Below are 12,783 nucleotides of genomic sequence, written 5' to 3'. Positions count from 1 at the left end.
GAAAAACTAATACCATATGCTAACACATATATATGGAATCTAAAAAAAAAAAGGGTCTGAAGAACCTAGGGGCAGGACAGGAACAAAGACGCAGCCGCAGAGAATGGACTTGAGAACACGGGGAGGGGGAAGGGTAAGCTGGGAAGAAGTGAGAGAGTGGCATGGACATATATACACTACCAAATGTAAAATAGACAGCTAGTGGGAAGCAGCTGCATAGCACAGGGAAATCAGCTCGGTGCTTTGTGACCACCTAGAGGGGTGGGTTAGAGATGCAACAGGGAGGAGATATGGGGATATATGTATATGTATAGCTGATTCATTTTGTTATACAGCAGAAACTAACACACCATTGTAAAGCAATTACACTCCAATACAGATGTTAAAAAAAAAAAAACAACTTCTGAAATAATTATAGACTTACAGGAAGTTGCAAAAGTAGTAGAGTCCCTTCACCCAGCTTCCCCCAAGGGTAACAACTTATCTAACTATAGTACAATATAACACCCAGAAAATTGACACTGGCACTATCTATAAACCTCATTTGAATTACATGTTTTGATATGTATACCTTTAATTTTTAAAAATTACATGAATATAAAGCATTGTTTCTAAATAACAACTAATACAAAATGGTAAAAAGTCTGTTGTATCTTCATACCCCACCATGTGCTCCCCACCCCAAGATAAAGACTGTCCCATCAATTTATTTGTATTTTATCAAGCCATCTCTTATGTATTTCCTTACATGCTTTGTACAGTTTTGTTTGAAAAATAATAAAATGAGATCTACCTTCCCTTCAATGTGTCTAAGAAACATTTTTGTGTTTGTACAAACTGATTGACTTCATTCTCTAATTAATCCACAGATTCAATAGTTCAACCATACCATATTTTGTTTACTCTTACTATATTGCTATCTGAGTTTTCAAATTTCTCAATACTATAAACAGTACTGTACAAACAACCTAGTCAATGATTCTTTGAACACATACGGGAATATTTATCTAAGGTAAAAACACAGAAGTGGAAACTGTACATTTTTATAGACATTGCCAAATTGCTCACAAAAGGCTGTACCTACTCTTCTAGTAGTGTGTAAGAGCATGTTTCTCTACATTTCACCAACACTGGATATTGTCAATCTTTGAAATTTTATAAAAATTATCTTATTGTTTCAATTTTCATTTCTCTGTAATAGAATATCATTTCATATGTTGCTGGTCATCTCTATTTCTACTTTTATAAATAGGCAGTTCATATCCTCTAACCATTTTTCTACTTTTTTGTCTTTTTCTTATTACTTAAATATATTTCCTTCCAGATATTAGTCCTTTTTCTGTTATTTATGTCACAAATATTTCCTCCCATTCTATTCCCTTTCTCTTAACTTTTTTTTTTTTTTTTTTTTTGCGGTACGTGGGCCTCTCACCGTTGTGGCCTCTCCACTGCAGAGCACAGGCTCCAGATGCGCAGGCCCAGCGGCCATGGCCCACGGACCCAGCTGCTCTGCGGCATGTGGGATCTTCCCGGACCGCGGCACGAACCCACGTCCCCTGCACCGGCAGGCGGACTCCAACCACTGCGCCACCAGGGAAGCCCCCTTTCTCTTAACTTTTAAAAGTTCTTTTGTTTTACAGAAATTTTTTATGTAGTCATATTTATCAAGCATCTTACTTTATGGGTTCTGGGTTTTGCGTCTTACTTAAGAAGCCACTGGTAATATGCCAAAAATATTCTATATGTTTTTTAGTTTTTAGTAGTCTTGTGTCTAGCATTTAGCTCTTTAATTCTTTTGAAATTTACCTTGTATATGGCAGAAGGGAGAAATCTAACTGCATATTTTTTCCCCAATACACAAGACAATTGCTTTAATGCGATTTACTGAATAAATCCTTTCCCCAAAGAGTTGAAATACCATTAACATGTTTTTGATTTACTTATTTTTTATAAATTTTTTTAAAAGTAATTTAATATTTATTTATTTATTTATTTTTGGCTGCATTGGGTCTTTGCTGCTGTGCGCAGGCTTCCTCTAGTTGTGGCAAGTGGGGGCTACTCTTCCTTGTGGTGCACGGGCTTCTCATTGCTGTGGCTTCTTTTGCTGTGAAGCACGGGCTCTAGGCGCACAGGCTTCAGTAGTTTCAGCACATGGGCTCAGTAGTTATGGAGAATGGGCTTAGTTGCTCCACGGCATGTGGGATATTCCGGGACCAGGGCTCATGTTCATGTTCAGGGACCGGGACCGTGTTCTCTGAACTGGCAGGCGGATTCTTAACCACTGCACCACCAGGGAAGTCCAACATGCTTTTTATTATGAAATATTTCAAATATACTCAAAAGTAAAGAGACTAGTATGATGAACTCCTATATATTGATCACTAAGATTCAACAGTTAACGAGACTTTTCCACATTTGCTTTACCTACTATCCTTTATTTTTCTTGTGCTAAAGCATTTTAAAGCAAATTCCAGACATCTTGTCATTTCATTCCTATATGTTTTAGTGAAAGTCTCTAAAAACATGAACTTAAAAAAAATACAACCACAATACTGTTATCAAACCTAACAATAATTCCTTGGTAGCCTTAATATGCTGTTCAGGGCTTCCCTGGTTGTGCAGTGGTTAAGAACCCGCCTGCCAATGCAGGGACACAGGTTCGAGCCCTGGTCCAGGAAGATCCCACATGCCAAGGAGCAACTAAGCCCATGCGCCACAACTACTGAGCCTGGGCTCTACAGCCTGTGAACCAAAACTACTGAACCGACGTGCCGCAACTAGTGAAGCCCGTGCTCCACAACAAGAGAAGCCACCGCAATGAGAAGCCCGCGTACCACAACGAAGAGTAGCCCCTGCTCGCCACAACTAGATAAAGCCCACAGGCAGCAATGAACACCCAACGCAGCCATAAATAAATAAATAAATAAATAAATAAATAAATAAATAAATAAATAAATAAATAAGTAAAAAATATGCTGTTCACCATTAAAATTCCCTGTCTGCCTGAAACTGACTTTTTAGGGTGGTTTGTTTGAATCAACAGCTAAAGGTCCATACATACAGAGATCATTTTTTTTGATATATTTGTTAACTCTTGTATGATACTACAGTTTTAATTACTATAATCATTACTGCATCTTTCAGTATGTGTTAAGGCACAAATGTCTCATTATTGTTGTTACTGGCTATTCTTGTACATGAAGAAAAATTCAGATACATTTTAGGATCAGACTGTGAAGTTTCTCTAAAAATATTTTCTAAGTTTCATTGGGATTTCACTGAAATTACAAATAAATTTAATTTAAAAACCACATAAAAAAAGTCAGACAGAGAAAGACAAATACTGTATCACTTATATGTGGAATCACTTATATGTGGAATCTAAAATATAAAACAAACTAATGAAAATAACAATAAAGAAACAGACTCACAGATATAAAGAACAAACTAGTGGTTACCAGTGGGGAGAGAGAAGGGGGCAGGGGCAAAACAGGGGTACGGGATTAAGAGGTACAGACATGCATAAAGTCAAAAAGCTACAGGGGTGTACTGTACAGCACAGGGAATACATCCAATATTTTATAATATAACAAATGGAGTATAATCTTTAAAAATTGTGGATCAGTATGTTGTACATCTGAAACACATAATATTATAAATCAACTATACATCAATAAAAAAAAGAATTTAAAAGTTAAAAAAAAACTACAATATTTGAATCTCTCCAATTACCCATGTCTTCTTTGATAAAAAAAAAAGTCTTTCTTCTTACAGGTCATGACACTGGTTGATTTATCAGTATTTTATTGCTGTGGTGAATAATTTTTTTCCAACTGCATTTTGCAATTGATTATTATTTCTAGCTAATATGAAAACTAATGATTTTTGTATGTAGTCTTGTTTCTATTGACTTTACTGAACTCTTAACTATGTCTGATAGTTTGACAGCTGGGTCTCTTATATTTGTGGGGGGGTACACAATCACCTCATCTATAAGTAATGACAGATGTACCTCTTCCAAATATTTAAACACCTTATCTTTCTTTCATTAAGAGCATTGATTAAGTGGTGATCACAGGTACTGTTTTCTTGTTTTATCATTGTGGTAGGTAGAATGGTCTCCAAAGATGTCCACACTCTAATCCCTGGAAATGTGTATATGTAAGACATAATTTACTGATATATTAGAGTTATAGACCTTAACACAGATTAACGTCTGGATTATCTGAGCAAGTCCAATCTCATCACATGACTCCTCACAGGCAGAGAACTTTCTCTGGCTGGAGTGAGATGAGAGACAGGCCAAAAGAGAAGTCAGAGAGATTCCAAGCATGAGAAGGATGCAATGCACTGCTGCTGACTCTGATGTAGGAGCCCATGTGCAAGGACCAGAGAGAGTGCCCTCTAGGAGCTAAGAGTAGCCCCTAGCTGTTACAGTTTAAAGAACTGTTATCAGCCCTACAGTTATAAGGAACTAGATTCTGACAACAACCTGAATGAGCTTGGAAGTGGATTCTCCCCCAGACGCCAGCCCAGTGGACACCTTGATTTCGGTCTTGTTAGAGCTAGAGCAGAAAAACCAGTGAAGCCCACCCAGACTTCTAATGTATAGAAGTGTGAGACAATAAACTTCTATTGTTTTAAGCCACTAAGTTTGTGGTAATTTGTTATGGCAGCTATAGAAAACTAATACAACCATCAGATATAATGTTTGCTCTAAGTTTCAGGAAGCTATCCCTGTCAGAGTGAAATAGTCTTAATCCAGCTGGCTGGGAATTTCATTTTACTTTTTAATCACTAAGGCATACAGCATTTTATTATGTGCTTTATTGGCAACTATGACAATAATTATATAATTTTTCATCTTTATTCTATAAACGCATTTTATTATACTGATATATTTTCTAATGTTGAATCGTCCTTGTACCCTAGTCATGTGCTTAAAACACAGTTGGATTTATTTTTATTAAATTTTATTTAGCATTTTTACAGGTTTGTTACATCTTTGTTAAAAATCAGTTGACCATATATGCGTGTGCCTATTTCTAGACTCTTCACTTTGTTCCATTTATCTATAAGTCTGTTCTTACACCAATACAGTAACATCTTGATTACTGCAGTTTTGTGTCTTGAAATCAAGTAGAGTAAGCCCTCTAACTTTATCCCTATTTTTCAAAATTGCTTTGGCTATACCAGATCATTTGCATTTCCATGTATGTTTTAGAAGCATTTTGTCAATTTCTACAAAAAAACCCTGCTGGGTGTTTCACTTGGATTTCATTCTATATATGGACTAACTTGGAGATAAATGGTATTTTAAAAATATTGAGACTTCTATTCCACTGGTCTCTATGTTCTTATGCTAGTACTACAATGTCTTGAATACTGCAGTTTTGTAATAAGTTTTGAAGTTTGGAAGTATGAGTCCTCCAACTTCATTATTTTTTCAAGACTGTTTTGGGTACTTGGAGTCCCTTGAGATTCCATATGAATTTTATGGTAGGTTTTTCTATTTCTGCAATAAATACTGTTAAGATTTTCATAGGGATTGCATTGAATCTGTAGATCATTTGGGGTGGTAAGTCATCTTAACACTATCTTCCATTCTGTGAAAGGAGGATGTCTTTCCACTTATCTATGTCTTTTTAAATTCCTTTCATCAGTGTTTTATACTTTTTAGTGTAGAAGTATTTTGCCTCTTTGGTTAAGTTTATTCCTAAGTATTTTATTCTTTTTGATGGAAGTGTAAATGGAACTGTTTTCTTAATTTCCTTTTCTTTCTTATGTTTTTGTTTTTAAATTTATCTTACTGAAATATAGTTGATTTGCAATGTTGTGTTAATCTCCTTTTCTAATTATTCATTGTATAATGTATATTATATGGTGTAGAAATGCAACTGACTTCTGTGAGTTAATTTTGTTTCCTGCAACTTTGTTGAGTTTATTAGTTCTAACAGGTGTGTGTGTGTGTGTGTGTGTGTGTATGTATGTGTGTGAGTATGTGTGCATGTGTGTGAAATCTTTAGGATTTTCTACATATAAGATCATGTTAGGACTTCTCTGGTGGTCCAGTGGTTAAGACTCCATACTCCCAATGCAGGGGGCCCAGGTTTGATCTCTGGTTGGGGAACTAAGATCCCACATACTGCAACTAAGCCCGCATGCCGCAACTAGAAAACCCCATGCACCACAACTAGAGAAGAGTGCATGCTGCAATGAAGACCCAGAGCAGCCTAAATAAATAAATAAATGATCCTGTCATTGGTGAACAGAGATAATTTTACTTCTTCCTTTCCAATTTGGATGCCTTTTATTTCTTTTTCTTGCCTAATTGCTGTGGCTATAACTTCTAGTGCTATATTGAATAGAAGTAGTGAAAGGGGGCATCCTTGTCTTATTCCTGATCTTAGAGGAAAAGCTTTCAGTCTCTCACCATTGAGTATTACTGCTTTTTAACAAACTGAATATATGCTTCTTTGTGTTTTACCTACCTCGGGTTTGTTGAACTCCTTGGATTTGTGGGTTTACAGTTTTTATTAAGTTTGGACAATTTTCAGCTACAATTTTTTTCAAATATTTTTCTCTTTCATTTTATTGCTTAAACTATACCTTACTAGATTAAAGCCCATCAGAGGTCACACTATAAAGAACTAGAAAAGTCATTGAAATCTGTCTGTGTCTACCTCCTAGAAGAAAGACTCAACATGCCTTGATAACAGAGGGGGGAAACAGATTTATTTTTAACATCTGAACATTTACTTTCAAATAGAGTCAGACATTCTAGTGGAAAAAACCTCTTTGTGTGCTTCACATTTTGAAGTATAAAGCTGCAGTAATTAATCTCATCACTGTTTATTAGATGTGTGGTAGACAGATAACTTGTCTTTCTAGTTCACAAATTTTTTGATTGAGATAAACTGTATTAGAGGAACTGTACCCCAAAGCTTATCTGTCCTTGAATCTGATTTAGGTGACGAGATTCTAGATTTCAAGCTGGAGTCTGATGCTGAGCTTTGGGGTATTTTGGGTGAAGAGGAGAGTTATATTTTGCATGCAAGAGGCATGTGAACTGTTACGGCCAGAAGTTAGGCTGTGGCAGATTGTGTTTTTCAAAAAATAGCTACTACAATATTTCCCATTCCACATGTTCTTCTAGAACCTTGCAATTTCCCCACCAAGAAATATTGATATTTTATGACTTCTCTCCTTGAATCTGGACAGGGCTTTGTGACTGCCTCAATTAATAAAAACATGACATAAATTAAAATCTTGTTACTTCTGAGGCTAGATCAGAAAAGATGGTATAGCTCCTACTTGGCTCACTCTTGGGGCTCACACCTTTGCAGCCCTGTGCTACCAGCTACCATGTAAGAAGTACAGCTAATCTGAAGCCACTATGTTGGAGAAACTGTATGGAGAGACCACAAAGAGACAGAGATGCATGAGGTGCTCTAATTATTCCAGTTCCCAGCTGTTCAAGTCTTCCTGGTCCAAACACCAGATATTTCAGTGGGGAAGCCTGTGAGATAACTCTAGCACCAGCCACTATCTGATTGTAATCACATGACAGACCCCCACCCCCACCCACTAAATGAGAACTGCCAAGCTGAGCCCATCCAACCCCCAGAGTAGTAAGAAACAATTTAAAAGATTCTCTTTTTGTGGCATTAAATTTGATGTAGCTTGTTATGCAGCATTAGATAAGTGGAACACTGAATTCGAGATGCCTGAGAAAAGATGTGACAGTGAAAAGAAGATGTCAAAGCAGGCAAGAGGATATATTTATACACAGAAGAAAGGCCCATTGTTGGAGATGGTAATTTATTACTTGTTGGTAAATGAAACCACGGCAGTAGTAAAGACTGCCTATAATGAGAATAAAGAATAAGAAAAGAAGATAGCCTAGTATGGAAGCGTAAGGAATTTAAAATGTAAATGTAAGATGAAGAAAGAAGAACCTTTAAAAGAATCTAGGAATGTTAGAGAGGAAAAGGAAAACCATGACAGTGTTTAAGTCATGGATGACTAGAGAAGAGAATATTTCAAGACAAAGGGAACTGTCAATTGTGATACAACTGCCAACGGGTTGAGTAAGATAAGAAATTAAAGTGGCCATTTTGGATTTAGTAACAGACATCACTGGTAATTTTGGCATGTGCAGTCTCTATGAATTGGTGCAGGGAAAGGGGAAGAAGGGAAAGCTCAAATGTAATGGGCTAAAGAATAAGCGGGAGGTTAGGAAATAGAGATACTAAACACAGACAATTCTCTTAAGAAGCTGGATATGCAGGTAAAGAAAAAGAAAAATAAAGTTATAAATAAAATGGAAAATAGAAAAAAATTTACTATATCTAAAATAATTTCTTTGTACTTAAAGTTTCATCTTTTTAAAAGATTTATTTATTATTTATTTATTTTTGGCTGCTTTGGGTCTTAGTTGCGGCACGTGGGATCTTCGTTGAGGCATGCAGGATCTTTCATTGTGGCGTGCAGGCTTCTCTCTAGTTGTGGCGTGTGGGTTTTCTCTTCTCTAGTTGTGGTGCATAGGCTCCAGGGCACAAGGGTTCTGTAGCTTGCGGCATGCAGGCTCTCTAGTTGAGGCGTGCAAGCTCAGTAGTTGTGGTGCGTGGACTTAGTTGTCCCGCGGAATGTGGGATCTTAGTTCCCTGACCAGGGATTGAACCCGCGTCCCCTGCATTGTTAAGGAGGATTCTTTACCACTGGACCACCAGGGAAGTCCCTAAAGTGTAGTCCTGAAGATACATTTTCATGGAATCTACAACTGCATCTTCAGAAAGTCTGTCTCGGAGATGAAAAGCCTAATTCAACATATGCACATCTCTTCCACTGCCCAAAAGATTATAATACACTATCACTAGTCTTCCTTAAGCAATTCTATGGCAAACAGATAAATTACTGTGTTGCTGCTAGAGGGCTTAAGGAATTTTCAAGTTTAGAAGATAGCTGAGAACATACTTCTGAGTGCTGAGAAATTATAGAAAAAACATCTATTGGGTATTTTCCACATCAATAAAATTCAACTCCTTAAACTGGTTTGACATTTGGCTTAATGCCAGACATAACCTAAGATTCTCTATCACACTTACCCGTTGTTGGTGAACAATATTTTTGTGCTCCCGTGCCACACGTGTGGCCCATTTCCGAGCCTCTTTGTTTAAACTGTGCTCCTCTGTGGTCCCAGTTTCTGATTCTAACTGTCGGCTCTACAACACAAGAGAAAACAGAGAGAAAAGTACTGTTATCCTTATTGAAATCACTACCATTTTTGTAGGTAGACCAGAGGGCCTTCACTTTACCAGCACTCAAAACAGGAGGCATGCTCCACTACTGTGGGAAGCAATGTCTCATGTCACAGAAGATTAGCAGAAGACAAAGAGGACGGTATGAAAACCGTAAATGATCACAGATTTTTGTCTTACATTGCTGAACATTAAAGCTTCATCTCTAACTGTAGCATGATCCATTTTGGGTATAAAGCAAGCTAGCTAAGCTAAGCAAAGAAGAAAAAGTATTTATGCCAACCTACTATGACACTAAAATAGTTGCACAGACAAAATGGAAACAACTCAACAGTTTCAATGGGATTAAAGAATCATTGCATAGAAGTGAAAAGAGAAAAATAAAACAATACAATAACAGCGACACAACCTATCCATCCTCAAAAATATTGGGTTTAATTTAGTTATACTTACCACCAAACCTCAAGCTAGCTTTTGTCGTTCTTCTGGGCCTTAATGTCATCTCAAAGATAGGGGTGCTAGATCAAATGATTACTAAGGGTTTCTTCTTGCCCTAAAACGCTATAACCATATTTCACAAAGAACAAACTGAAAAATCAAACTAAACAAGAGTAATAGTTAACCACAATTATGCAAGGTACTGTGGAAAGTGCTTCACATAACTTTTATAACAATCTTATGAGATAGGTCACACAGCCATTTTATAGAAAAGGAAATCAAGGCTCAGAGATGTTAAATAAAATTTCCAGTGTGCGCCAGATATTCAATTGTTACAACTTCCGATTCCAGAATTAGAGCTCTTAACCACTAAACTATTTTAACTTTCTCTAAACTCTTAAGAACCCATGAAAAAAATCTTTAGTAAAATAACTAGGAAAGAAAATAATGTTTTAAAATATGAATTATCCAAAGATGATTTTAATACAAAAAGCAAAATTTTAGAGTGGAAAATCTTTAAAAACTGACTTTTGTGGGACTTCCCTGGTGGTCCAGTGGTTAAGAATCCGCCTTCCAATGCAGGGGATGCGGGTTCAATCCCTGGTCGGGGAACTAGGATCCCACATGCTGCAGAGCAACGAAGCCTGTGCGCTGCAAGGAAAGATTCCGCATGCCCTGCATGCGCAACGCAGCCAAAAGTAAATAAATATTAAAAAAGAAAGTAAAAAAACCCAAATTGACTTTTGCAAGGTCACATATAGCTCAAAATTGGTAAACAGGATTTGATAAATTGGATTAAAAATTTAATATTTTTGTTGGGGGGACTGTAGGCAAGGTTGAAAAACTTTTACTCTATGCAGACATTTCAGCTAAAGCTAGATTATATAATGATAAATGAATTGAAACATATTCAAATCTAACCAACTTTACATTTACATTTTATACCGATTCATTCTTTGGGCTATTAGGGAACCAGCTCTCTTATTATATTTATTTTGAAAAAGGATCTAGGCATTTACATTATCTGTCCCCAGAAGCCAGGGTTTAAAAAGTTAAACCCTAGATGAAGACGCAAATGTAATCTATAGGATGTATGGTAGAAAGGTATACTCTGAAGAGCCCAGGTACAGGTTTTTAAGCCAGATAAACCCAGTTTTAATCCTCTCTATGCCATTTATTAGCTTCATGATCTTGGGCTGTTAGTTAATCTGTGTCTTAGTTACAGCCAAAAATTGGTGAAAATGCCACCTATCTCATAGGGGTTATTTAGGGCAAAACGAGGTCATATTTTAAACATTCTCTTATGGTATATACATAAGCATCCAATAGATGGTAACTGCTAATGTTAAAGACCCAACAGAAAATAACTTGAAACAAAAAATTTTGTCATTACTGTTAATAAAAAAGTCCAAATAATTCCCAGGTTCTTGATAGCCCAAATAATGAAGCAAAAACAAGACGGAAGATATAATGAAAGGATCTCAAGGAGAACGAACTTATAGAGCACAGAGTAGATGAGAAAGGAGGCAACTGATAGAGATATTTAATTTTTATTACTGAGGTACATTTTAGGAACTGGTAAATGGGTCTAAAAATGTGTGTTGGCTGCGTGGCCAACATGCCCATACAGAATCTGTACCTTTTTACTGAGTATTATCTGTACTTAAAAGCTGGAGAAAAAAAGATAGGGCTTTTTTCTCATTCCCTATGGGTTTACTATTACTCAGGAGTGCCCAATGATCAGAACAGATCACAATTACCACTGATTGGGAGACGTGACTTTGGGACCCTCTGGGTAGGGAATAATAACACATAACTAAAATTCAAGTAAACTGATCTTTTTCATGAATTCTGAAATCAAGCCATGGAAAAACATGGCTACCTATAATACAGTTCTAGACAAATGAGAATTCCATACAAGGCAAACACAGCCCAGGGTACTAAACAATACATAGAGAAATGTTCTAATGCCACTCCGGAGATCAAAGATGAATATAAATCTGAATCTAGTAAAGATCATTACCTTTTAAAATGGTGGTATCAGTAGTGGTTGATTCCAGCAAAGGAATGCTAGTGACTGCTTCTTTTTAAAATGCTGGCTAATTTAATCATTGGTTCATACTTTTAACACTTTTCCTTTACCTCTTAAAAGTATAGTTAAAATACATAAAGGAATAGTAACATATAGGCTATTAAGCACAATAATTTAAAGAACATTGTTATTTTCCTGAAGCAGAACATGAGACTTTTACAATTAAATATCAAACAGCACTGTAGCCTAGCTCTGGAAAAGTGCACTTATTTAACTTGATTATTTTAAAAGAGGCATATATTATAACATAACAATTCCCAGAGTAATAGTAGAACAAAAATAATTCAAATAAATTACAAACTGAAGAGAAATGCTATAAATGGAATTTCCTATCGACTTTTAAATGTAGATTAGGTAGTTTTTTATTAGTCTGTCAGTTGGGGTTATTTGATAAGTTAGGTCAACTAAATGTGATTCTTGAAAATTTGGAAACATCAGATTTCAAAAATCATACAAACTTTAATAAAAAATTTCAGAAGCAGATAGGTCTTTACCTGGAAAATAAATGTCAATCCGAACACAAGCCTATGCTTTTGAGTACTGTTCCCTCTGGCTGGAATAGCTCCCCTATTTTTTTTGTCCACAGATAAATTCCTAGTTATTCTTCAAATCTCAGTTCAAGTCCTTGTTCTCTGTGAAATCTTCCCTGACTTTCCCAGATAGACTCAGTGGCTCCTTCACTTTAGACATATCTCCATTATATTAATTTATTAATTTGTTAGACATCTACTGAGTGGCTACTGTCAGGCCAACATCAAATTACACTGTGACTGCTGCATTATGTTTCCCATTTGTCTTTAAGCAATCTGAGGCCTCGAAAGGATACATTTCCTGGCATCTAGCACCATGCCTAATAGTACACAGAATGCCCTCAGTAAAGGCTGGTAAACATATAACCTAAAGTGAGGGGCAGGCCACCAGATTATTAGAATGGTGCCTTCAGAGGGACAAGAGAATAAACATACTGAATTAGAATCAGCTTCTAATGGATGA

General features: G+C 36.3%; 1 protein-coding gene across 5 annotated transcripts in view; it reads right to left on the bottom strand.

Moving 5' to 3' along the window:
- Nucleotides 1–12,783, bottom strand: part of FCHSD2 (FCH and double SH3 domains 2) — a 289,016-nt gene that overhangs the window by 37,006 nt on the left and 239,227 nt on the right. For all 5 annotated transcript variants that reach the window (XM_073808516.1, XM_073808514.1, XM_073808517.1 and 2 more), the window contains one exon: nucleotides 9,108–9,224. In XM_073808516.1, coding sequence (XP_073664617.1) covers nucleotides 9,108–9,224 — 117 coding nt within the window. The remainder of the gene's footprint in view (nucleotides 1–9,107; nucleotides 9,225–12,783) is intronic.

Source organism: Tursiops truncatus, chromosome 8 (assembly GCF_011762595.2).
Source record: "Tursiops truncatus isolate mTurTru1 chromosome 8, mTurTru1.mat.Y, whole genome shotgun sequence".
Taxonomy (NCBI): Eukaryota; Metazoa; Chordata; class Mammalia; order Artiodactyla; family Delphinidae; genus Tursiops; species Tursiops truncatus.
Note: the sequence above shows the minus strand (reverse complement) of the source record. Positions and strands in the feature narration are given on the sequence as shown.